This window comes from Chroicocephalus ridibundus, chromosome 7 (genome assembly GCF_963924245.1).
Source record: "Chroicocephalus ridibundus chromosome 7, bChrRid1.1, whole genome shotgun sequence".
Lineage (NCBI taxonomy): Eukaryota > Metazoa > Chordata > Aves > Charadriiformes > Laridae > Chroicocephalus > Chroicocephalus ridibundus.
The window spans coordinates 16,371,240-16,398,553 of record NC_086290.1 but is presented as its reverse complement, the minus strand read 5'-3'; the positions used below and the strand labels follow the sequence as shown (position 1 = coordinate 16,398,553).

General features: G+C 45.5%; 1 protein-coding gene across 11 annotated transcripts in view; it reads left to right on the top strand.

Annotated features, from left to right (window-relative positions):
• Positions 1-27,314, top strand: part of BIN1 (bridging integrator 1) — a 101,622-nt gene that overhangs the window by 37,804 nt on the left and 36,504 nt on the right. For 6 of the 11 annotated variants that reach the window (XM_063340357.1, XM_063340363.1, XM_063340360.1 and 3 more), the window contains exons 2-6: positions 5,262-5,342; positions 12,373-12,427; positions 12,892-12,986; positions 14,880-14,975; positions 19,511-19,618. In XM_063340357.1, the coding sequence (XP_063196427.1) occupies positions 5,262-5,342; positions 12,373-12,427; positions 12,892-12,986; positions 14,880-14,975; positions 19,511-19,618 (435 nt within the window). Of the gene's footprint in view, positions 1-5,261; positions 5,343-12,372; positions 12,428-12,891; positions 12,987-14,879; positions 14,976-19,510; positions 19,619-22,285; positions 22,379-27,314 lie in introns of all 11 variants that reach the window. The other 5 variants (XM_063340355.1, XM_063340356.1, XM_063340362.1 and 2 more) reach the window with 1 other exon arrangement.

Below are 27,314 nucleotides of genomic sequence, written 5' to 3'. Positions count from 1 at the left end.
GCCTCTTTACTCGACACCTGCTTTCTCCAAACTGGCCTTTGGCCTGGGCGACCCATAAAGTAGTGTTTTATTAGGTTTCTGCTTCACAGAAAGGGTCTGCGTGGAGTTTGATGAGACTATTTGGGGGTTTGGGTCTTTTGTTGTAGCATTGATCTTTCAGAAGAGAGTGATGGGAGGTGCTGGGTAAGAACTGTGGATGCATAAGCAGCTGGCATATATTTCCCTATTAGAAAACATATACCTGAATCTGTTGAGGTTGTTTTTTAGAGCAATTTAGTTGCATTTCAGTTGGTCTGATACTGCTTCTTGATGCTAGCTGCCGCTGCACTGCTGGCAAGTGTTTGTCTTTAATGGTGATTTGTGTTCATCAGAGTGTTTGGTCACAGGGCTGATCTCCATTTCCTTCATGCCCAGTGCTCAAAGCAGAGTGTGGGAGACCTTGTGCTAAGCAGTGTGGGGGTCTGCCCTTCAGGAATGCTTCCTACTCTACACCTGGTAAAAAGAGGGTGCACTGCAGCCAGATAAGATGCTTCCTTTTGAGTCCTACAAAGCTGTGGTATTTAGGTAATGCTCAGTCAGCCCGTGAATCTTACAGTCTTGCCTTTGAGAAAAACCTGCAGCATGGATTTCCCTGAGGAAAAATTCCATTTTTCTGGGAAAAGTTGCTGTTTTTAAAGGCTATTTCATGTCTTTACTTCTCTGACCATTGCTAGCAGAATGCCAGATGTCTGATACAGAGGGTTTCCAGATTCCTCTGTTGCTTCTTCTGGGTTATCTCACTTCTCAAAGTGTATCAATTCAAAGCTTCCTGCAAATAGTTCTGCCTGCAACAGACTACAAATACATCCATGATACGAGAGGAGTGTGATCATTTACGTATTTGTTAATAGCATCTTCCCTCCTAGGATCTTAAAGTGCTTTTAAAACTTCAGTCAAAGTCTGAATCTCCTTGTTCCTTGTGTTGCTTTTATTCAAATACAGGGAAAGTTGAGGCTCCATGGGTGGATCTGTTTAGAGGTGCTGCAGTAGCTGGTCAGGTGCCTGTGGTCCTAGTTTATGAGAAATGCAGAGCACCTGCTGATCTAGCTAATTGTTGGAAGAGACTTGGTTTCTGAGCAACACTGGAAATTGGTGTCTGGTGCCTGAGGCCAAAAATGTTGGCTGGGATGACATCTCCATCCTGTCATAGTGAATCCATAGTGAGCCATGACTGGAAACCACAGCAACGCTGGAACTCCCTCTGAAATCCATCGCATGAGGTGTTTTGTGGGATTCATACAAAGTATTCTCTCCTTCACCCTAGCTTGCGCTGTCTTGAAATGGTCCCTATCCTTGTGCAGGGCCAGGACTTCTCCGGTCAAGGGCAGATCAAGGAGCCTAGCCACGGTTGCTTCTTAATCTTTTAAATGCCAGATCCATGCCCGCTGCCTGCTGTGGTTTGCCTACAGACAGCAGCTGACAGATCACACCATCTCTGATCTGCCCTGAGATTTGGGAGCTGCGGTGGGGTCCTGACTCCTACCCTGGTAAATCTGCTCCATTAATAGCTACCAGAGAGCCTGAAGTTTCCATCCGAACTTTATCTGGCTTTGCAGTGAGCTGGAGGATTAAAGACTGTCGCAGGGGAAGGGAGGGAGCAGCCGTGGCTCACCCGGAATAGCCTGACCTATGACGGCACGTACCAGCCTGGGGAGGGGAGTTGTCCCGTGAGCTCACGGGTTATTAGCAGTGAGCACAGACATGCCTGCACTCAGCAGCACACCCAGGGCCATCTGCTCCATCCCTGTCTGGTTTAGGGGGTCCAGAGGGATTTGGTACTGCAGCTTGATGGGAGAGCTGGGAGCAGGCTTGAGGGCCAGCCTTGTGGAGCCGTCTTTTTATGCTGTTCAAATGACTTAGGGTTTGACCTCTGAGCTGTTGCCATGGGACAGATCTGTTTCTGAGGGAGAGTGGTGTGAGACGATAACTCCTGCCCTGCTGCGGCCCGGGCCTGTTGTCTCTCTGCTGTGTCATAGCCAGTAATAAAGAGATTAGAGTGGGCTGTATGGCTGTGACTCACCCATAGGGCCAGCAGGTGTGGGGCACAAGCCTTCATCTACCAGATGGGGAAATAATGTCAGAAGCAAGAGCAGTTTTCTTGGTGTAGCCAGGGATTCACTTCTCACAGACTCTTTCTTCTAACTGGTTTTGTTTTTCTCTCCTTGTTCCTCTGCTGGCGTTCCCAAGTCCTCTGTTCCACCTGCCTCATGTCACCACTGTGGAAAAATGCAGGGTTTCTTCTGATTTCCTCCCCCTTCATTCGGAGCTTCTCCTCAGCTGAGCATTGCTGTTGCAGTTTTTTCCTTATAGATAGGCTGTGAGTCAGGGCACTTTTCAGTGCCCAGCATTTTTCAGGACTTCTGCAGAGCACCTGAGCATGGTGGAACAAGATCTTCCCAGCTGGCCGGATGACTCCAGACTCAGTGTGCTTGTGCCCCAAGGAGCAGTGGAACTGCAGATTAGCCGCTTGGATATGTGGGAAGCAGGCGTCCGGCCACTGCAATGAATAGTCTGTGGGTGCTGCTCAGTGTTTTACACCAGGAAGCACTGAGGCTATTCTAAACCTTTGACCCCTGCTGACATACTCCAGATTCCTCCCAGTTAAACTGTCTCTTCACTCCCCTCCAGGCCTGAAAGCGTTGCATCTCCTGACTAGCCAGACAGATACATTGCCCCATGAAAAGCTCCTTTATATCCCCAACAATTCTATTGATCTGCACATTGCAAACTTCATTCTGCTTTGGAATTTGCAGGTTGTGTACTTTATTATTACTAGTGATGGTGCTACTGGCATGATGGCTCTTTGGACATCTAGGAAGTCACCCAGCAGGTGGGAAATCCATGCTCCATAGATCTGGTAGCCTAGGGTGGTACAGATGAACACAGGGCCTTTGAGCAGCATCCGTTATGGAAGAGGTTCACCATACTACCTGATGAGAAAGATGAGGCTGTACTGAATCCTTCTCTCCTGCTGGCATGGCAGAGAAATGTGTAGCCTCAGCAGCAGTGTTGCTGTGACATGTGCTCCCCCTCATGCTGGAGGGGGAGGAGCAGATGGAGAGGCATCAGTGGCTGGTGTACAGGACTCTCTGCCTGTCCAACCAATGTTGCCGCTTCTGCTCTCCAACAAGCTGTTCTGTGCCAAGGGTTTGAGAGGAAGAAGGGAATATTTGTGCTTTCTATGTCCTGCTGCATAGACAGGTTTACCAAGCACTTTAGGTACTTGTAACTGCCGTGTTTGCTGCTGTCACTTAAGCTGTCAGAAGTTGTGCTTCTAACTTTGGAGGTTTTTGGTTCAGACCTTGGTCGCAAAGAGGGCAGTCTTCATCTGTACGTGTCCTTTTCCCCCCCTTTTGATATCACTTGAATACCTCAGATTCCTGGAGGTGAAGAGGCTGTTCAGCTGAGGGGGAGTGAAAAACAGCGATTCCCTCCTAGACATTCAATCCCAGCCTAAATAAAGGGACTTATGAGCTGGGTGCTGAATAACTGCACTGATTTATCGTGTCTAGCACTAGAGTCAGTTATTGCAGTCAGGGGTGAGCTGGGAATATGTGTGCTTATATGGGAGAGAGGGCAACTGAGATTAGCCAAATAGACATAACACAAATGTCCTCCACCTTGGCTGTTTAAAAAGATGAGAGTGGGCCAGTAGGTGCATTAGCAGTTGGACTAGATGATCATTGTAGGTCCCTTCCAACTGAAAATATTCTACTCTATTCTACATCCTGTTGCATGGACCTTCTCAATGCCATTTTGGGGACCAAACATGAAAGTCTGATCCCTGCCCTGCAGGGTAAAAATCCTTTTTACATTATCTGAGAAGATCCGTAGGTAGCAAAGGGAGCTGGAAGAAGTTGATTTGTGTGGCTGCCTGGCAGTCCCTCAGAGCAGCTGGTCTGGAGACACTTACTAGTGTCCTTCCTGTAGACCTGATGGCAATAACATGCACCCGCTTTTCCATCTTGACCCTCTTCTCGCCAAGAGGGGCTGAACATGATGGCTGAGATCTGTGTCTAAAGGACTGCTGTGCTCAGCAGAGCAAGAGAGACTTCAGCTTTCCAGTGCTTTCTGCCTCCTGGGCAGTCATGTTCTGGCAAGCCAGGGCTCCCTTGCATTTTGAGGTGTTCCCTTGGCACCCTTTCTAGCCGAACTCCGGCTCCCCAGAACCTCCTGTGAGTGAGAACCAGGTGGGCTTTTCTCTGTTTTTCCCGGCCCTGTGAGAGAAGGCTTTTTTTTTCTTTTTTTTTTTTTTTTTAAGCACGGTCAGGTTTTATTTTCGATTAACAAAGATGCTGTAATCTAGTTTAACCAGCTGTAGTTTCTATCATTGTCTCCCTGCCGCTGAAGTTGATTGGGGTATGGCAAATAGCTGCTGCCCTCCTCCATGGCTGCAGTTTGCCCAGCCTTCTTGTGATGGACCTACCTTTCTGCCCAGAAAATTAAATGCTTTGTTCAAAGCCTGGGAACGATCCACTTAGCTGCATGGAGAGATCATTAAGAGAGAAGGGTGATAAGGGAAGTAGTCTGATAAGGATTTTTTTCTACAGGCTGTGGGGAGCTGTGCTGTGCAGGGAGGCGGTGAGAGGAACAGGAGTGGCTGCTGACACTCTCAGATGTGACACTTAGACCGAGTGTCACATAGATTCATGGTGTAAGGTCCCCAGTTGCTCTCAATCGCCAGCTCCTGCCAAGCACGTGCATATTGCAAAAAGGTGGCAAGAAGGTGGGACTTTCACTGCTCCAGCCACCTTCTCTCTCTAAGGAGGTCTCTGCATGGCTTTCTGCGTTTGAGGACAGCCCAGCTGTTCTGAGAGCAAAAAACCCCACCCTGTCTGGACCAGAGACTAGCGTTAAATCAGGATAAGCGTAACCACACGATACAAGGCATATTAGGGATGTGGTTTGTTTCTTGCTCGTCCAGGAGATAAACAACTGGGTTGCTATTGCCTTGCCTGCAAAAAGCATTAGACCAGTGAAGTACAAGCCTCAGTCATGCTTTTTGGTACAGCAAAGCATATGAGGTCTGAGTTCATCCTGATTCACCTGTAAGTCCTTTTTCAAACTATGACTATGTGGAGAAGTATTCCTGAAATTCTGAGTGGAAGAATAAGGGAGGCTATTTAACTTTCCTTGTGAGCAAAAACTTGAAACTGATTAGTTTTCTCTACTTTGCTATACCTGTGTTTGAAGTCTCCTGTCTTTCTCCTCTCTTTCTGCAGGTCCTTCAGAAGCTTGGGAAAGCAGATGAAACAAAAGATGAGCAGTTTGAACAGTGCGTGCAGAACTTCAACAAACAGCTGGTAAGATAATTGCCGATATGTAATTACACCCTGGGTTTCAGTATTAGCTTCCAGTCATCTGCTACAGTATGCAATAAAGCCCATTAAATTAAACGATGCCATAGGCCTATTGAAGTGACCCACAACTTGTAGCTCTTCACTTACGAGAAATCACACTGTGTCTTCCAGTGTCCTTATCATGGAGTCAGTGAGAATGTATGCTGAAAAATAATACTTGTTCTAGACCCAAGTTCAGGAAAAGAAGTAGCTCAACCACAGAACGCTTCCTTCAGTTAGCAGCTGCTTTGTAATGTAATTTTTCCTGCTGGGCGGGAAGAAGAGATGTAAGAGCAACATTGTCTCTCTGAAAGATGGATAGAATGGGAAACAGATTAGAAATGAAAAATGAAATGGAACAAGGCAGTTTCAGTTTCCTAAGTGCAGCAGAGGGAAAGAGAGACAAAGAAAACAAATGGTGAAACAGCTTCCACAGCTAAAATCTAAATCTAACTTCCTCCCCATCCTTGCACAATCACTGTGTCAGGCCTGAGTCATTCTTCTTTTGCATGTCTGCTTCATCCCTATATTTTAGCAGGCAAAAATATTTTAACAGTGTAGCAATTTGTCCCCACCCTCTTACTTAAATAGCAGGAGGTTTATATCTTGAATTGGGAGTGTGGTTTTGTTTTGTGTGGGTTTTTTTTAATTATTATTATTTTTTTTTATCTGGAGCTTTCAGCCACCGAGAGGAGGGGCGGAAACACCATTTACCCCAGGGGATTTGCACCCTGGTGCTTGGTGTTAGGGGAAGTGTTGCTTCTGTTTCATGGTGGGAAATGCGTGCCACACCAAAGCTCAGGTGACGCTGAAGAAATGTTTTACCCCCTTTGTGCCCTGACTTATTTGGGACCTTTTTCTGGAGCCGTTACAGGCAGCTGCATCGTGTCTGTTAAGAGTCAGCAGATGTGATTCTGTGTCACAAAACCAGCTGAGAAGGGATTTGCCACAGTTGAATATAATGAAAATCTTTCAGTCTGACTTTGACTTCTGTCTAACTGGAGCTGACTGCAGATTCCTGGAGACTAATGCTCATTCTCTTGGCAGCGACAGTAGCTGTTGCTCCAGAAGTTTGTGCAATATCTCTATAGTATGTCCACCAACGATGTTCGCTTGTACACAGGAATAAAGTTTGGCTGCTTTCTAATAACATTACATTACCAGGTGTGACTGTATGATTTTTAAGTATCGGCAATCAGGAAATAGCCTTTTATTAAGGAGAAATACTGAAAAACTCAAATCCAAACTTCTTGATCAGGCTGTCTGTGATGGCTTTTCAGTTCCCAAAGCCATGAGTTCTAGTGGTGCACCAAGCACTGCCTCTGTACCCCTTACAGCTGAATTTCTTTTCCTGTCTTGCAGGGACGGGCCATGAACTTAAATTATCCAAATAATTTATCAAAGGATCTGGAGGCTGCTCTGCATTGGCTGATTGTGGTCTGTTGGTTTTGCTTTGGCCCTCAGTTTCCCTGTTACTAAAATAAAAACAAACGATGCTGTCCTGGTTTGAGGTTGTTTTACAGGGCAAACCATAAAAGTGGGTTCACTGGATTGTTAGGATATCCATGGCTGAGGAGTTGTTATGCCAAGCAAAGGGGAAAAAGCGTTCAGCTATATTTGCATATATACACACTTGGTTTTCTTTTTATATGTATGATACGTGTGTGTAGTATAGCTATGTGTGAGGTTTCTATGGCCTTTCCTTACAAAGTCTGCTCCAGTGGGAAATGTAAGTCTGGAGGAAAGCTGCTCTTCTGCTGCAGGCTTGTGACAGAACAGCTCTGCTGTGGAACTGGCTGGGATGTGACCAGGCAGTGGCCTTATTTGCTGTGTTGATTAGAGGTTCCTCTGGTGTTGGGCCACTTCCAACACATGTTCCCATGCGTAGGCTGTCAATGAATGGAGAGCAGGTCTAAAAATCACTTACCCATTTTCAATCAAGGCGTCTTGTGGTTCTCTGAAATGGTGGTTGAGTGGACATTAGGGAAAGCATTGCACTTCCCAGCTCTCTGTCCTTTCAGGTTCATAACAGCACCACTCGGAGATCTCTGAATAGTAGGAGCCTTTTAGCTGAGACAGATGACTTTGCCGTGTGACAGATGAGCTGGACATAACCGTGCTGCTACAGGGCTTGCCTGTGTCTCTTGAAGGCTTGACAAGCAGCACAACTGGCCCCCATATTACTCCCTCATGATAGATTATCTTTGGCAATTAAACTTCCAAAAAGTCCATTTGAGGGCTCCCCGCTCCTTCCCTTTCCCAGTGTCACTTGCGTTCAGGCATGTGCACAAGGATCTGTCCTGGAAATTGTCCTCGCAGACCTGGGAGCAAGAAGCCTGCTGCAAAGGTGAAACACAGCCCCTGCCCAAGGTGTGCTGGGCTCTGGCTTCTATTCCCCTGCATTTGAAATACTCACTGGAGAGACAGGGAGTGGGAGGCTGATGGCAGCCCTTAAACCCGGCACCACGTTGTGTTTCTGCCTGGCAGAGCGGCTGGGTTTTGGTACCCTTCATGAGCTGTTGCTCATGTGGAAGTCCTGGGTGGGTTTACAGCGTTTCACACCAGATGCATGAGAGGCAAGCTGCTGCTGGCACGGGCTGCATCCATCTCTGCCTGTACCCCACGGTGTTTGGCACAGCCTCAGCCTGTGGGGCAGGCAGCGTGGACTTAATCTTTGCTCTCGCAGCATAGGTTTGGCTGTGGACCATTACAGTCGGTAGCTCAGAGAGAGACTTTCTTGCCAGGCAAGAACCCTTCACGCCCAGCAATTTCTATTTCAGCCCTGTGTAGCTAAACAAGCTTAACAGCTTGCCTGGTACCCCAGGATGGGAGCTTCTCACCAGTTGTCCATGCTTTGTGTCTTAACAGCTCTAGTTTTGCTGAGTTGGGGGCTTATATGGAGCTGTTGTCTCAGTGCTCCCCCCCTTCTTTTATCCCTTCACAGTCTGCTCTTCCAGCCCTATATTAATCTAAGCTGGAACAGCACATTGCCTGCCCCTCTCAGGTGTAGAACGTCCTTCCTAATAATAAAAATCCTTCACATTGGAACTGCAAACCCAGGGAGGTTATGTAAAGGGGTTGCAGTCTAATATTTGGATGAAGGAATTCCTTTCAAAGATTGGGGAGAAAGTGGTTTTAGGAAACCTGTCTACTACTAGGAAACAGCTCTACAGAAAATCACATACTTAGGGCTTGGTGAAAGGTGTTGCAAATAACAACCCCAACAAAACAAGAAAGCACGAAAATATACCAAACCACTTGTGTTTTTCTTTCACAGAGCTATAAGCAATAGGTGGTTCATTAGGTCTTTGGAGAGGGAGTTCTTCCAGCCTCCTGAGTACAGCACTTCTATTTTTAAATATGCATCTTCCTGTACATACTGTCCTTCATATTATACCTGGTTGTGTTATAGGCTTGCAGGGTTGAATTACACCGTGATTGCAACTATGGCGATATCTGCTCAAACAAGACGACACTTGTGTGTTTGAGTAGAACGACTTATTGTGGTCACTTCTACATCAAGACAAAGTGTCATTGTCCCTGTGTGAAGGTTTTAAGTCAGTTTGGTAGTGCAGGGATGAGAAATGAATATGGGATTCAGAATCAGCACTGATCTTCCAGTTTTGTCCTAGTTTTACTTTTCTTTTGTGGAGTTTTCTTGCTCTGATATATATCTCTCTATATATATGCTATTTATTCTTTCTTTTATGTTCTTGCAATTTAAAAATTACTGATTTTTGAATATCTTTGGATGCAACCGTACCTCTATAACTTCCCACTGCACATTCTTAAACTCTTTCATAAGTGGGAAGTGGATTAATTTTTCAGGTTCCAGTTTAACTCTCTTCCCTACTTTTTTTACCTCTGAGTTTAGAAAGCATCTCTTAAATGTGCACTCAAGGGTGTTGAAAGCTTCTGTTCTATACAGTATTTGACAGTGTCTAACTACATTGCGAGAGGTGTTTTTGCAGAATCGTGGCTGTACGTGACAGCTCGCTCTAGCCTGCTTGAAGAAAGCAGGTGTTGCATGCACAGAGAGAAAGCAGTTGCCAAAGTTTCTTGGGAAAGCATTAATGCTTAAAATAATAAAAGAAACCCATGTAGCAAGTGAGGGAGCTGCTTTACTGGTGGTGAAGAAATAGAGCAATGTAAATGCCAAAGATGGACCTGGATGGGAACTCCAGGTGCCCAGGGGAGCTGGGGAAATGGGATTCATAGCAAAACTCTGAACATGGGCTTTTCTTTGAAAACCTTTCTGCCTGCAGATCTTGCAGGCTGTAAAATCTATTCACTCTCACTGGCAGGCTTGGTACTTCTAAGAGGCTTAAGTAACCCCATAGTCATGGACATCAGCTGTAACTCTGACTTTAAGCATCAGGAAGAGGTGACTAAGAAAGACCACTCCAGTGGCAGGATGCAGCACTGCACATTGGCTGACTGCACATCGTGGCAAGACAAGTGGTGTTGAGGATGTTTGGAGAACACAGAAGGCTAGTTGTGCATTGCTGCAATGGCATGCTCCAGTATTCAGGCCTGACTTGCAGGTTTTTCAGGTAGTCTATCTAAAAATCTTGATTCGATGTTTAATTGTGATGCTGGTATACCTCTCAGAGGATCATTTTGTCCCTGTGACTTTGGGACTGGGCATTGAGACTTGAAGAGTTCATGAGTCTGGGTTCTGTCCTGTGCTGCAGTGGCAGGACTGAGGCAAGTATGGTCACAATTTTAGAGGTGGTTTCTGATTTTAGATGCTATAATTTTGAGAGTTACAGTTCTAGACATTGCAGCGCCCAAGTGTACGGTGGGCAAGTTCTGCAGAGGACCTTACCTGCTGATTACTTTCTGATAAATTTAATGCTGCATGTTCAAATTTAGTCATTCTTAAAAATGGTATAACTGCAAGATGATAATGTATCCATCTGAGGGATTTTGCTTGATAGTTTTTTCTGTGTCGTTTCCTCTTATGTTCTGACATCTTATGTTGCCAGTTCCAGTTTATTATTTCCAGCATGGACCAATTCTAGGCAGACAGCACTGCTTTCCTCTAAGCCTTTCTTGCTCCCTGCGTTGGGCAGAAGCAAACACATACTACAGCTTGACTGAATGGCTGCCTGTCAGCTCAGCCTCCCTGATGGTCCTCTCTGTGTGTGCTTTTTGATTACTCTGGCACCTCCTCCCTGGTGGTTTCTGATTGCATCTCTAGGAAAGTATCACCTGACCAGGTTTCCACATTCGCCTCAAGCCAGCAAAAAGCAACATTTGTTTGCTCTGTGTTTTAAAAACTCCTAGGACTTTTGCAGCAGATGTGGTCATTATTCCTTTCCTGTTGTATACTCTCTTTGGGTCAGTTCCAAATGCTTCTCCAGAGCAGGAGACTGACTTTCTTTTATAAAAGTGGTCAGCTCTTTCCCATCCCTCGTTTCCTTTGTCGATGGCAGTAGGAAAAGAACAAATGTGAACTCATCCAGAACTTTCGAGGCAAGAAAAACAAATAGGGCCATAGTGTTGGAAGCAGATGGGTTTCTCCATGAAGCTATGTTAGCACTGCCACTTCAACAGCTGGGCAGATTTAGCCTCTGCTTTGAGAGCGCAGCTGCACTGTGAGCACAAAGGATCACAGCACGAGCTCGGTTGAGGCAAGAGGTGCCTGAGTGGTGGGGAGGGCTGATGGGAAACATCTGCCTTTGAAGCTCGTAGCTCTGAGGCAGCTGTCAGATGTCCTGTGAGCTCCCTGTCTCTGGAGTTGTCTTCAGCTGTCAAAATTCATTATGCTGGGGGCTCCCCCAATGGGACACAGACTGGGAAAGAATGGGAGGAATGGAGCAGGCTGTGAGGAAGGTGTGAGGTGTAGTTGTTGCTCTCCTGCATTCTTGTTTTTGCAGCTACTTTGGGGGTTAGTGGGGATCCCGTGAGATCCCACAGGGTAAGAGAAACCGTTTTATACCAGAGATCTTTGTCTCTCAAACTTTTTTTTTCTGTACTTCTTGCATACTCCAGAGGTTGTCTCCACAGGTGTCCTCAATGTTTGCTCCTCTTCCTTTGACATGCTCTGTGGTGTGGATCAACTTCTCAAGCCCTGCTTTTCTCTTCTTTTTGTTTCTGTTTGTATAATGTGACTGGCTGGATTTGGGAGTATTTTCCTGTCTGCTTTGCACCACTGTCAATGACACATACCGAGGTAGAGCAGAGCTGGGCCTGACTATTCTTATCCTAGTGCAGGACAGCAATCATATGGGGAGTGACTGTATGTGTGTGTGTCTAAGCCAACTGTGTTGTAAAAAATCTCCACGACCCTTTCTAATCTGGGTTCTTGTACCGCATTCACCTGTGCCACCTGAAGGCTCAAACTGGCAAAACAGCCCAGCTTCTGGTTTTAATCCTTTGTTTTCCTAGTGAGTGAGATCTGCTGCTGGCAGGCCACTTCCACAGTGAAGCTAAAGAAAAAGATGATTAATTCTGTATTTGCAAGCCCTGCTGCATAGGACGGTTTAGACAGGATCTTTGGGCAGGTCAGAAGTCCCTCATACCCACTTTGCACTGGGGTTTTGGTTTGCAGTGTGGCAGGAAAAAGTGGTGAGCTAAACTGCTCACAAACTGGTACAGAATAAATCAATTTTATCTCACTTCTATATCCTACAGATTCCTTATCTTACAAAATAATTGTTGCCCTTAGGACCCTCTCCAGTTGCTTGTATGAAATCAAAATGCTACAGCTGGCTCTGCTGGGAAGAGCAAATCACAGCTTTACCCACATCAAGTTACTTGGTACTTTGGTGGTATTGTTGGCCAAACATGCCTGCAGGTCACCATCTGTGGGCTTTCCAAGTCAGAGGGCGGTGGTCTCCCTGTTAACATTTATGTTTTGTGTGGTAATAGGGTTGGCATGTAGCCCATCCTCAAGACCATTTTTCTTTATTTAGAAATGCTTGACTCCTCCTTCTCACACTCTCTTTACATGTGAGAATAACTGATGGTCTTCTCCTTACGTTTACAGTCCGAAGGCACGAGGCTGCAGAAGGACCTTCGAACTTACTTGGCTTCTGTAAAAGGTAAGGTCTGCATAAGCAGAGAATGGTTTCCTCTCTAGCGCTTACCTACGTAGTGAGGTTTCTGCAGCATCTCCTTCCTGGTGGTTCCTCAGACATGAGCTGTGGGAAAGGTCCGCCTTGTCTAGGTGAGAGATCTTTCGGAATCCCTCAGGACCAGCTGGAATGGAGTGGGGTTGTGCTTTGATGCCAAATAGCTGGTGCTGTCTTAGCAGATAGACTCTCATATCTTCTGCTAGGAGAGGATGAAGACAAAGGGTTTGATGAGACCGCATCCTCGGTTCCGTTCTCCCTCTGGTTACCTTTCATCTCTGTGTTATCAAGGGTCAGACATTCTGTAAGGAAGAGCCTAGCATTTGTTATAACCCATTCAACACCTCCTGTGTCCCTATGCCTCAGGATGAGAGTTAAACTGTGAGGAACATGCTATTTCCCTCTTTCTGAAGCCGTTCTCTCTTCTTTCCTAGCCATGCACGAGGCCTCCAAGAAGCTGACAGAGTGTTTGCAGGAAGTTTATGAGCCGGATTGGCCTGGGAGAGATGACACAAATAAAATAGCAGAGGTAAGAGACTGTCCAGGATGTGAGGTCACCAGACTTGATCTGTCAGCAGAGGTGAGCTTTGGAAGATATGTCTGTGCACCACATTTCTTCAGTCATATGACTTTGCAGAAGAATTGGAGATACAAACTCAGCATTGGAAGAAGGGAAAGTTGAAGGGATGTGGCCTGTGTTTTTGTTTGTGTAGGCACTGTCTCCAGACGCTTGAATGCTACACAGAGCCGTATGCTATTGAACACAAACAATTTGTTCCCCAACCAGTGGCTAAACAGGGATAGAGGATGCCAAAAAAAGGGTCAGTAGGGTCAACTGGATGTATTGCTTATGGTCTGTGCAAGAGAAAGGGGAAGCTAAATCGATGGCCAAAGCATGGTCAGAGCAGCCATTGTGTAGCTGCAATAACCTCCCACTCACAGCAGTACCACAAGCTGCCATATTTTAGTTGCCACCTTGTTTGGCTGAGCCACGTATCATCCCAACCTGCTCGTCTTCTCATTCCTTGGTGAGGTGATGCCTGTCCAACTTGCCCAGGTGTTTTCTGTGGAGCTTAGGGCACAGCCAGTCATTTGACAGCTTGGATCCCCCTTGGCATGTGCGTGTGGTGGGTCCAGATGGAGGCAGGCACCCCCTGCCCTCTTGCTCAGCTGTTCTGCTGAGCAGCAGCTGTGGCAATTTGGCTCTGTGGGTCCATCTGCCATGAGGCTGCAGGACTGGGCTTACTGCAGCTGTCTGTGGCATTGGAGCAGGGGGTAAGGAATAGAGAGGAGAGCAGGAGAAGGATTCTTCCCTTCCTCTGCTTTCCCCTGCAGAAAATCTCACCTGAAATAACATCTGCATCTTGCTTAGGAAATACTGACTTCAAAGCAGATAAATCAAACAAAACCTGAACATTTCCAGGTCAATTCTTGCATTAACATGGAAACTTTCCATTAGGAAGTGCTGTTGCAGTAAATAACGGAGTTGTAATTCAGCTGGTTTGGCTTCACGTTCTCTGTTGGCCTTGCTTCTTCCTGAACCACTGCAGTGCCTCTGGGGAGACCATCCCATCAGAGAATTTGAGCCAGAGAGGTCAAAGGGAGCATAAGTCCTGAGAACTAACTGTAGCTACTCTAATGGTCTGCAGGAATATTTCCAGTCCTCCACCTCTCCCTTTAATACCTTTGTTTATGTTTCTCTCTTTCAGGGAGAGAGAGGCAGAAGAAAAGTGCTATTCCTGCCAAAAAATAATAAATTCTCACATAAAGCGGGCATTTTAATAAATATTTTAGCCAAACCCCTTTGTTCAAGAGGAAAAACAGGAGAGAAGGGCAATTTCCGCCTAATCCAAAGGGTTGATGGCAAGTTACTGTGCCTAAGATAAGATCAAGGATAAAGTGTGCAGAAGCTTGGGTGTAATTCTTGGACGTGACCTCATTGGGCTTTGGAGGAAGGTGTGAGGGATGAAGACTGTTAGAATAGCTTTCTGTTATTGTTCATTATCCTCCAGAAAGCTGTGTTGTAATGAAAAGCAGAAAATAGTGCCTAGTGGTCTCAGGTGTCCCATTTTTCTGGTTGCTGGGAGAAAAAGGTAAAGCCAGCCTGACTTTCATCTTCCCTTCTGTTGTATGGACTTGAGCTAGCTCTGGGGGGTAAAAGACAGGCCTTCAAAGGAAGGTTTGCGAAGGGTGCTGTGTCCTTGGAGAGGTCACCTGAATTGGGAGCATCAGGCTCTATTTCTACATTTCTGGCATGACCTGTGTTTTCAACTAACTTCTCTGCTCCTCATTTTTTTCCAAAGATATGACTATTTCTTAAGAGCTCTGGGGGACTGAAATTGTTGACTGTAGCACTCATGGACAAAATAGAAATGCAGAGCTCTGTGTTCTTGATAGTTTGCTCATCACTTTTGTTTTTCAGAACAATGATCTCCTCTGGACGGATTTCCATCAGAAGCTGGTGGATCAGGCACTTCTGACCATGGATACGTACCTTGGCCAATTTCCAGATATTAAAGTAAGATTCTCTTTAAACCTTTTGATCTAGAAAATCACAGCAGATGAAACCCTGTAAGAATCAATTTCTTGCATCCCTGTCTTTCTTCTTTAGGAGGATGTGTGTGCTGTGCCGCTGCAAGCTCTCCTTTTAGAGCAGCCAAGATCTTTGCAGCTCTGGGTCATGTGAAAATGTTATGTTTTCCTTTTGGGCTTGAAATGGGAGTGAAGAATTGGGACACTGAAGAGAAAACATAAGTGTGAAACGGGAGGATTCATGAAATTTCTTATTGTATCACGGTGCAGGAGGGCAGTGTCAGCAATAACTCACAAGCTCTCAGTCTCTCTTTCCAATCCTTTGGTTTTTTAACTTCCTTGTAAGTAGAAAGCACAGAGGAGGTAATCAGTGGCAAATGTCCTTTATAGGTAGAGGCTGGTATGGAAGGCAGATTTCTGTGTTCCCTGAAGTCCTGCTGTGCATGTAACCAGCTTTTTGCAGCGAAGGGGGAGATCGTATCCAAGGACCTCGGTTTGAATGGTGTCCTCTCCCTCCCCCCACAGTTACGTCCTCTCTGTTCGTTTTGAGAAGGTTATGCAGGAAATATCTTCACCATATGGAAGCGCTAGTAATGATATCACCATATGGGAAATATCAGCTTGGCTTCTTCCCAGTGAAAACAACCCTTTCCCCACCACATGTCTCTTAAAACGTTTGTCAATATTTGTTGCTTCAGGAGGATGGTGCTGTATCAAAGGGGGGCAGGTCACAGGCTTGTAGAATGAACCCTGAACAGCAGTGCCCTTCCTCGCCTCCTGGGGCTCCTTGTTTTTGCTTCATTTTTCCAGTCTCTGGAAAAATCTGTCTCTGGAAGTCTGACGTGGGGAAGGGTGAAGAGGCTTGCTGTTGCTTTCCACCCGATCAAGGCTGTAGAGTTGATTGCTCCCCGTCGTGTGATGCCATGTGCCTCAGTTAGCAGCGCAGAGGCTCGTGCACTGCTTCCTAAGCAGAAGGTTTTATTTCAGACTCGCTGTAGTCTCAGGCTTCTGCACCGCTTCGCTCCAAATCACAATTTACCAGCCTTGTCGGCTGTGCACTGGGTCACCTTGGAGTGTCACCTTTTTTCTATGCTTAGTATCTTCGGGATTTCTTAATTCTCCTGGGGTCTCGCTGAGGTTTTACAGTGGGATTTTAAAAGGAGCACAAGACTGGGACCACCCAAATTCCACCAGAACTCAACGTGTTAGGCACTGAGCTCCCATGGATCTTTTCTGTCTTCGGAATGGGCCACTAAGGTGTTTATTACTCATGTCCCTTTTTCAGTTTTCAGATAATGCTCTAGAAAATGGGAAGTTGAAGCAATTTTGTGCACATTTTAAGTAATGCTTTAGAGAGCACTACTCACCTCTGCTTCCCTTCCTAGAACAAGTGAGAATTTGTCGTTCTGTTGGTTCCTACAGTAAGATATGGATATGTTTCACATAGTTGTCTATTTCCTTAAAATGGAGGACTTTCAGTGGCATGAATTTAAAAAGGTCAGTATGTTTTTGTTGGTAGTTCAGCTGGATGCATCATCCTCCTTACCCCAGAGCAGTGAGAAATGCTCAAATCAAGTCTGGTTTCTTTGACCAGTAGAAACTCTTATAAGTACTGTTGTTGAAGGCTGCTACAGTTGTACAAAAGTATAATTTGGCTTCACATAAGGAATTAGAGGTCTTGAGGATAGCAGGCAAAAAAACCCACCCCAGTCTTATGTAATTTACAGAATATTTCAGGGTTTTTTTGTTGTTGTGGTAATAGTTTTCTGTTTTGTGTTTTCCACAAAAGCAAATTTTCTGCTTTTCTTGGAATTCTGGCATTACTGCACTAATGAAAGATGATTTATGGAGAGAAGATGATTTTAATTTACTTACGTCAAGCCCTGTTTTTTGTTAACAGCCCAGTAATTCAAATGTGTGATGAGTTAGATCATGCATACATTATTTTTTGTTAAATTCTAACATATTCTGAAATAGTCATTTGAGGGGCTGGAAAAATTCCCTAGAATTTTTTGGACTTCCAACGGGATCCACAGCGGGAATGTAAAAACATATCATGTCTTTAGTAAGGGATTTTTATAAGTTAAAGAGACTAATTTTTAAATGTTGGGTGGGGAGGGGTGAACAAAGCCTCTCTGTCTTCTCTAACTTGAAAAACAGGAATGCAAAAAATACTTCATCCTTTCTTTGCAGGTCAGTATCTGTAACTTCTAGGAGTAAGTCTCTTGCATAATCTGTAGCATTTCTGAGTGAGTTTTTGGTTGAGGTTGCAGAGCACACAGGAAGAGTACAGGTCTTTGTGGCGAGCCCAGAAAAGATAAACCATAACCCTAGTTCTGAATAGTTGTGGAATTAGCAATTTTCTGTCTTGCACTGGAAGTGGTGCCCTATTTCTACTAGGTTTAAAATGAAATATCAGTAAGGACAGTAAAGTGTTTTGTGGTGGTTTGTTTTGTTTGTGTGGTGTTTTGTTTTTTTTTTTTTTCTTCTTTAAGGACCTTTAAATTAAGATGTATCTATTGCAAAGCAGTAAACTGTTGAAGTTCAGCTTTTGCCATCAGATAGTGGTGGGTAGCTGCAATTATCCTAGAGTAAGACAAGGAAGCTACCCTGCAGCCTTCCAGGACTGGGCTGAGTCCCGTTACTGTCATCGCAGGCAATTGCATGATTGATGGTTACTCCTGGAGGGCTCACGGTGTACCCGTACCTCACAGCATTTCCATGGACGGTAGTAGAAATATGAGGGTGGGGTTAGAAGATTGGGGGATGCAAAAAAAACGGGAGGAGTGACCTTGTTGAGAGATGGGTGACATTGAATCAAACTCCCTGGTGGGGTGGCAGGGAAACCTAGAAGTGGCTGTTTGCAATGTCACAAAGGTGGGCAAAACTCCATCTGTCTCTACCAGTCTGACCTGGGGGAAAAATCCTATCTCTTAAATCCATGGTCTGGCCATGTGTTTTATCTGGTGTGTGTGGAAGATGCATTAACTAGCATCTTGGAGATTGTCATACTGCTGCAAGCTCCCGCTGACACCCTGTCTCCATGCCTGGCTGGCTGCATGACGCTGGGGAGGTGTCTTCTAGTGACCTCGACTGTGAGGTGGCACAGCTTCTTTGTGATTCCTCTCCTGAAATGAGCTCAGTACTTTGAAATCAGTTTGGGTGTGCGTGTGGCTGAGATCCTGCAGATCTGCCGTGACTCACACAGAGCTGCACCAGCGTTTGCTGAAAGTGCAGAGCAGCATGTGTGGGAGACGTGCGAACTGGTCCCAGCTGGTCTGGCAGAAAGATCAGCCCCGAGTGCGGTTTTGTAGCATATCTGCAGGAGCCAGGGGGGGAAGACCACATCTCCCTGACAAGTGTAGTGGAGGGACGGATTTTGCTTTTGCAAGCAAATCCCAGTGCTGATTCTTCAATTTGCACTTTCAATTTCCCTGGGTGCTGTGGTTAATTAGAAACCTCCTGGCTCCTTGCCGTGCCTGTTCACTCCAGTTCTCTAGCCTGTCTTTAGATGACTGACCATTGACACTGGACCAGGCTCTTCGAGCTGGGGTGATGTTAGGGTCAGGCTGGGAAGACCTGTGTTCCAACTCAGATAGTCTGGGGTGTTTGTAGAGACCATGGACGTGAGGGTCTAAGGGGGGTAGATGGTTCTTAATCCATCGGGCCTGAGCCTTGCTGAGGTGAATCTATGCTGGGGGAGAGAGCCTGAGGCACCTCGGATGAAGAGGGGTAATGGAAGATCAGGCCACAGGCCTGACTGTCTGTTCTGGATTCTCACCCACGGACCTATCAGGACTCCATTCCTGAACGCAGTCTGGTATGCAGTTGGCACCCTCCTTGCGTTTGTTACAGCTTCAGTGTGTCTTGCTATTAGTGACATAGTGCTACAGGTTTTCCCTCCCGCTTCTCTTGCTTAGTAGCCAGTTACAATGGACCACTGCCTGTGGCTGCGGACACTTCTGTCTGGACCTCCTGTCGCAGGGTCCAAAATGCTGACCTAGGTGTATCCTGAACATATTGATGAGTGTTTTCTCTGTGCTGGCAACAGAAATGCCTTCTTTTGTTGAACTTAATCTTTTGAGCTTCCACACAAACTAGGGCTGTGAGCTGGTTAGTTAGAGTCTGGCTGAAGCGCTCCGGAGGCCCTGAAAATTATGAAGCAGGTGCCCGTAGGATGCAGACACATGGGGATGCTTAGGAAGCGCTGGAGCTACAGGTCTGAAAACATTAATGGCATCCAGAGTTGGGGCCTGTTGTTCATTGGATCCCTTTGCTTTCCCTGGTTGGATCTGCTCTCCTCCTGAGGATCTCCCTCTAGAATGGTGGTTGTCACAGGTTGCTCCCAGGGCCACCTCTCTGGGCAGCCTGTGTGGAATATCCAGTGAGTGTCCTTGTGTGGGCAGAGTATGGGATGCTCTGGAAGTTGGATGAAGAGGAGCGGGGAGGATTCCTTGTGAGGCTTTGGGGTTTTGGGTGCTGGGGAAGATCGTCACAACTCTTTTCTCCCATCTTTTTTAGTCTCGTATAGCGAAGCGAGGAAGGAAGCTTGTGGATTACGACAGTGCCAGACACCATTTTGAAGCCCTGCAAACTGCAAAGAAGAAGGACGAAACCAAAATCGCAAAGGTAAAGCAAGCAGAAGGATGGGCAGCCATCCTTTCATTTCATGAGGTCTGCATTTGCCTATTGAGCAGTTTTTAAGTGCGCCGCTACCTTGGGTGTGTTTTGTTCAGAGAGGTGTCATGAACTGGTGAAGTTTGGCTAGGTATTTCCTTATTTTTTTTTAGTTCTAGAAAGCAGGATGGTCTCTGTAATGGTTCAGACTCACCATCATCAGTGAGCATCTTTTGGCAGCCAAGGCATTTCCTCAGATGCTGCAGGACCAGTAACCTCTGTCAGGAAAGCCCATGTGCCTCCGAGGGGAGCAAAGCCTTGTAGTGCCCCAGCAAAGTTTGCTAGTTTGTCTGCTTCCTGGGGCTCTGTCTCCCCACCTTTATAGCAGTGGTGAGAGTAAGTGTTTGAGTGTTGCTTGAAGTTGGTTGTGTTTCTGATATTCTAAGATGGAGTGTGAGTTACAAGTTCATTGGTGGAAATGCTCCCTGTGCACACTTGATGACTGTGTTCTGTTGTCTGTTGGTCACAATCACTGGACAATAAATATGGCTGAAAGCAGGAAAACAAGAGTTTTCTCTTATCAGGGTATAGTTTCTTTCGTGCCTGTGAATAGCTTGATCTAGGGTTAACCCAGAGCATGCTCAACATGCAAGTGCAGGATTCTTTTTTTATTTTTTTTTAATTAGAATAAATGTCATTAAAAAAAATATTTAGATTTTCTTTCAAATGTAGATGAAGAAAGGTGATAGTGCTAACCTTCTTCTAGAGAAGACGCATGGTTCGAATACCTGTCCAGAAAATAAGCTGTGGGTTACTCCTGTACCCTGAGTGGATTTGAACCATGTGCTCCACTCCAAAGGGCAGGTCTTCACACAACAGAATAATCCAGGGCTGGGGAGACATCTTAATTCTCTTGAATGTGGGCCATGACGCATCAGGACTCTTCAGGCTAGAGGCAGTGTAGGAAAGAGCGAGCCTGGATCTTTTAACCAGGCTGAGAAGAGTTGTCATCCTTTGCTTAGAGTTATTTCTGGTAGGGGGAAATATGGGCTATGTGGGAGATGCTAGAGTTTCTCCTGCATGGAAGAAATAGAGATGCATCTCTCCCCTGAGCAAAGATCTACATTTAATGGCCAACTGACAGTACTTTTATTTTTAAGCTGCAAGTCATCAGTCATCTGCTCACCCGGTGCAGGCACTGTGATTAACTTTGACAGACAAAGGGGGGAAAGATTGGTGGCTCAGGTGTCATTGCATCATTTGTGTGGCAAAGCAAGTCTTGGTTCTGTACGCAAGGCATGAGGCCTAGCTGGTTGTGCCTTCTGTTCAAAGCTGTACTTTACTGTGTTTAGGGATAAGAGCCGAATTTCCCTGGGGCGTGGTATTATTATTGGTGTTTGCCTGCGGGATCTTTGCTGCAGTGGGAATGGTCCTTGTAGAAATTAATCTACTCAGTTTGGTGCCTGGTGATCTGCACCAAAGAGGCTGGCCTTCTTTGCTGCACTCGCTTGTGTTGCCCCAAATGCTCATGTAAGACATTGTTAACAAGGGATTGTTTGTTGTTTTTTTGCTAAAGTATGAAGAACAGTGCAGTTTGAAGAGTGGAATGTTGAGATTTAGAGAGTTGGTGCTCTGTTCCTGATTCAGCCTGTGCAAGTGTCTCTCAGTATTTGATCAGACTCTTCTCATTAGCCAAAATGTTCACTGGATCAGATCTTTCCTCCCTCTGTGCTTTAGCCCTAAGCTCATGCATGGGATGATATGTGACACATCACACTGTCCTGATCCTGTAAAGCTGGGAGCAATGAGTCCCCGAAAGATATGTACGTATGCTCTTCCCAAATGGGCAGGTTTCACAGACCGGCTTGTGGGCCCGCACTTGCGGTCATGCAGCTCTGCGGGGCTGTGGGCAGTAGCCCAGGGCTCAGCGTGCACGACGCTGATGTAGGAAGTTCATCTCTCTGTTCCTGTGACTGCGATTTTGCTCCTGTGACTTTTGAAGGAGGATTGTTCTGGTCTAAGGTACTTTGGAATATGATGATAGGCCCCTAGGAAAGAGAAGTCTTGTTTATGACACAGCATACAAATGGGAACTGACTTGATTGATGTTTCATGTTATAGTAACGCTAAGAGCAATGTGAATGCGTTTTGGGGTTATATGGTCTCTCTTTTTCTTCTCTGATACATGGATACATTTCTCACCCAGGACTCCTGCCACTTATTGCTAAACTCACAACCTGCCATTAAAATAAAGCACTGTGGACTTTCAGCTGATGCATGCAAATAATCACGATGGTTAATTAATCCTGACCTCTCTTTAAGGAGCTCCCACTTCCCAGCCATGACTCGGAGTAGGGTTGTCTGTGTGTGAAGTCACTAACAACTGTATCTGTTGCTCTTTGCAGCTGCCTGGCTGGTCTGCAGTATCCCAGCCCACGCTGGAGCATTAATTACTGCTAAACTTGGCATGCTTCAAAGGATTCATAACTGATCGGTCTCGGGATGTTTGTTTTTTTCTCTCGCCTTGGTGATACTGGTTTGGCCCAGCCTCTAAATACACTCTCTGTTGTGATTTTGATTTTTTTATCCTAAAAGATATATGTTTGTGTCTCTCTTTTTCTCTGTTGTTTTTTGTTTTTTTTTTTTCTCTTTTGACTCAAACATGCTCCCTCCCCCCAGCCTGTTTCGCTGCTTGAGAAAGCCGCGCCTCAGTGGTGTCAAGGGAAGCTACAAGCTCACCTCGTTGCGCAAACTAATCTGCTCCGAAATCAGGTGACTGCTGATCTACCTGGCTCTAACCCTGCATGCGCTATTTTGGGCTCTAGATTGTACCGTGCAACTAATCTCTAGGCAACGTTCACTCTAGTCCCCTCTGTTTAAATGTGTCCTTGATAGTCCTGAGCCACAGTGGACACGTGGAAGTTGCTGACCAATGAACAAATCTGTGCCTGCACTATTGATTTCTAATCAGGTGTGTTAATACTGGACTATTGTTTCCCCCCCCTAAAATGAAATAAGGATGAAGAATGGCTGTGGAATAACGCGAAGGCAGAGAGTGATGTAGTGTACTTCCTCCAATTATTCCTTTCTATTTATTCTAAGAGAAGCAGTGAATTTTTGTTGATGCTGTTTCAAAACCAAAAAAGAAAAAAGAGGAAAACATTGGAAAAATTGGCTTCTGCATTTCTGCTGTTGAATAAAGCCATAAAACCCCATATTGTTTCAAAAGCAATTTCTATGTCTGCTGAGTTAAGTTGCAACATTCTCCCATGATAAAATCCACGTTTCCTAAATGGACGCTGTCCTGGCTCTTGTGGTCTAAATGAAATGTTTCCAGGTGCAGGGAGGTTCAGTCTGCATAGGAGAAGAGGCGAGTCCAGACCAGGGAATTTGCACCCCGTGTAATATATTTGAACAGCTCCAGGTTGAGGTCACGGTTGCGTCATGTGGCAGAACTTGGCTGAACATTTAAGTTATAGCATCTTGAGGGACATAAGAGCAGCTCAGAGAAACTGCAGGGACTAAGAATTTAAATCCTATTTGCATAGGAGAAGCGTGGCTTCCTGATGAAATCTCCCTTGGTATTTACCTTGGAGCTCCTTAAGGGATAAGAGGGAGCTGACAGAAAACAGTAAGAAGAAAATGCTTTCAATGGGCAAGGGATAGTAAATCATTACCCAGACTGGGGGAGTGCCAGTTACCTGCTTACAACTTCCTGGTGAGCTCATCTGTTCTCATTCAAATGCTCCTACGTTTTTACATTCCTTGTCAGTGAATGAATTGCAGTTTAGGAACACAAAATCGCTCTCACCTTATAAAGCACCTGGGTTTTTCACAGTCAGTTATGACTGCAGATCAGGGAAAATACTAGATTACCACATCAGTAAAGTCCGGGGAAAGAACAGCTGTTAGCAGCCCTGCTTAAGATGCATAGCAAAGGGAGGAAATATGTATTCATTCTTGATTGAAGAGAGAAAGACATTTGGCAAGCTGCCGGGGGCTTTTCCTCAGCTTCCACAGTGCTGGGAACAATCTGTGCGGTTCTTGACTGGTCTGTTTCGCTGATGGTATTGCTGGAGGACTAGAAAGCAGGTACGGGAATTTTCTCAAGCTGCAAATAAATAAATCAGCTCTCGGGCATTTCTTCTCTTCTCAGACTGTCTGGGGTGACTGGCAGGAATACCACTGCTCACACATTGCCTAAACAAATGGTACCTAGGAGTGCTCCTCATCCATTGCGCTCTGATCTTAGACAGACTATGGAGATAGATAATTTCACTGTACTGGGGGACTTTGCCCTCAAGCAGGTGACAAGGGGGTATGTAATCTTTCCACCCATTGTGTTGCGGGGGTGTTAACCTCCTGCTAAGCGACAGTAATATTTTCAGTCACCCCAGATATTTTCAAATCAAATTAAATCCTCCCTTAAGTTTTTCCTCTTTCATTCTTGAACTACATAATACTATTGCCAACCTTGTATTTTTATTTCTACTTCTGTGAGTCTTTGCCTGGTGGTTTTTTTTTTTAAATTTATTTTTATTTTGATTATGGGCTAAAAAACCCAATCTCAATAAAGAAGATTACTTTGTATTCTGAACCTGTAGGTTTTCCAGCTGTTCTTCACAAACACAAGCAGAAAGGGAAAGAAAAAAAGCTTCAGTTTTTATATTTGCATGACTTCAGGACTAGAGGTGTTACTGACAACCCTAAATCTCATTAAGCTCTTGATAAAAGCGGGAAGGCTGATGACACTGCATTTATTGAAGAGCTTCAGAATGTTAAGCCTAAATAAAAAAAGTCGTTCCCCTTACCAGCAGCTGTGTTGCTGTCTCTTCTTGCCTGATAATTTTACAACCTCCAAGCAAAAATGGGGTCAGCAAGACCTATTATTTCTACTGTCAAACCAAGTCCCTCCCTCCAGTGTGCAAACTGCTGGCTTTTTAGGCCTTTAGAAGATACTAACAAAAACAATACAGTGGGGGTTTTCTGTAAAGCCTCCTGGGGGAGTTGTTATTGCACGCTCTCAGTTACAAATTTTTATGACTGCAGAAGGGAACAAAAGGGAAAATGGCTTAGAACAGCAAATTCTTGCCTTTTTGCTAAGCTCCTCTGAAATGCTGAGTACAGACTAAAAAGCAACATTCTTGGTGCTGCAGTGATAACAGAACGATATCTCTGTAGAAGAAAGCCAGCAAGTTGAGTCCTGGGCCATACTCCCCTTCCGAGAGGCAAAACCATCTGGGACTGGTGGGGCTTGGGCCTAGGGTGAGGCACCCAGCTCTCCTCCTTACCCCTGCTTCATGGGTGTCTAAATTATTTACTGAGCGGTGCATAATTAATTACCGCAGTTCGCAACATAATGTTTGAAGAGAAATGGTCACCAGATTGCCTGAAAGCTCGAGACTGGATATTGCCAGACACTCGTGAGTGCTGGGATGCATGATGGTAGGAAACATAAGGGGGAATAACTGCCCCCCCCCCCATCACAACTGAACTGGTTGTACTTGGCACTCTGAGCCCTGGCTAGGGGGAAGATCAGGAAAGCACTTGTGTTGTCCAGCTCCTGTTCAAACCTTCCCCCTTTCAGGCAGGAGAGGAGAGGAAGAATTTTCTGAGATCACATTTCATGGACCTGGGAATTATGTCCTTCTGCTCAGTTCTCCATCAGGTTGGCAATGATGACAACTAAAATAGAAAGAACACAGATAACGGCAGCAATGGGCTCTGCCCCTGAAACCGATGTCTTTCCTCCTTTCCCCACTGGAACTGCATGAGCTGGCTTTTCTTCTAGCAGGGCTCATGACCAAGTTGATATCTGTCTTCAGCTCTGTCCGGAAGCAGTCAGGGCTATCCAGTGTCAGGACCCCTGCTTCCAAGCAAAATAAATCCCACTGGTGAGAAGATCCCTGGGTCAAGGGAGTGAAGAATTAATTGAGTGCTACACCTGGGACTGTAAGAGCACAAGGTGAGCCACAGGCACTAGATGGATCCCTGATTCCTACAGCTACTCTAGAGTGAACGTTGCCTGTTGCTGATTTTGCCTTTGCCTTGGGATGTCACAATATTCATATGTTGCTTTCTAGGTTTGACCTTCTGAACAGGTAAACGAGAGAGGGAAAGACTGTTATTAATGTTCACCGTATCTGAAAAATTAACAGCATTCAATGGTGCCTCATCTCCCAGCTATCCCATCCTCCTGGGTTGATTCTGGTTCCAGGCTAGTTTGGAAATTAGAATAAAATAAAGCCAAAGGATGCACTGGGTTATTTTTTTTTTCTCCTTTTAAAATGGTTACATTAGAAACATTCATTCATAGAGGGATTTTAAGGCAGAATGAGTCTTTGTGATCATCGTCTCTGATCCAGCATAAACTGTGTCTCTGTTTAAATGGGCTTTTTGTTTTGTGCAAACTGTCTTGAAATGTTGTTCTTTTCAGAGAGCGTAGCAGCAAAATACAGGGGTTTCTGGGTGGAAGCATCCTGGCTTCTTCTCCCCCTGCCTGTTCCTCACGAGGTCTGCTTAACTTTTGAATACCTCCCAGTTGTGTCTTTTTCTGGGGGAGACTCTTTTCTGATCTTGAGTATGAAGTTCTAGCTGTGCCTTTGGCAGCAATGAGTGACCCTTTTAAAGGTGGAGCTAGCTGGAAAGTAGGAGCTTCTGTGGCTTGCTCGTAAGTCAGGAGAGAAATGTGGAGTGTAAGGATCCCGCGCAACACTGTGAGGAACAGGACTCTGAACTGCAAAATATTTTTTTGTCCTTTCTCCCATCAATCCTATCTTTGCATATACCTCTTACTAAGGAGCAGTAAGCCGGATTTCTTTAATTAAGCCAGCACAAAGAAGGTAAAACTTTTATTCGTAGAAGGGTAGGAATCTGGCTGCAGGCTCATAGAGAGATCCAGTTCCCCAGTGGCTTGCGGGCTCTTTGCAGAGCCCTGTGGTGTTGTGACATTCCTGCTGTTGTCACACATACATGTAGGCACTCGTGCTGACCTTCCTCATGTTTCTCCTGCAGGCATTTGCCATCCTGCATCCCACTGCTGTGCTGTTGCAAATTACAGAAAAGAAACATTTTAATTAGCAAGCTTTGAGTTTTAAGACAGGCCACTGAAAAGAGGAAGAGGTCACCTAGGACAAATATGGGAAGGAGAATGTGCTTGTTGCTGGTGTCTGCCGTCAGCAAGAGAAACCAGGATCATCCTTTTTGTCACCAAAACCCGACAGGATTCATGCATCAGTGTTGGGGTCTGTCCGTGTCCATCATGAACAGATCAAATTTAAACTCTGAACTGGGAGAAAGAGGTCCTCTACAAGGCATGTTTCCTTTGGTGTTGGTGGCCAACAGCCAGCCAGGGTTTGCTCTTGTTTTAGATCCTCATCAATGAGAGTATGTGAGACTGCTGAAACCAAGACCTGCTGCTCAAGCATTCCAGCCTGGCCTCCTGCTGGCACAACTCATGCTTTGCATACCCTTCCTTGCTTCTCCAGTCAGCTTTGTGAGAGAGCTGTATCAGCCAAAGACGCAGACCTCCTCCCTTCCTCAGAAGAGATGGGGCTTTGGCATGACCTTACCTGAGCAGAGAGAGTCCCCACAAGAGAGGACTCTTCTTCAATGCAATTTGGGATGGATTTCAACTTTTTCAGAGACCTGGCAAGGGGAAGGGGTCACTGTTACCTTCATCTGTATCCAAGCTGGAGGCTGAACTGCC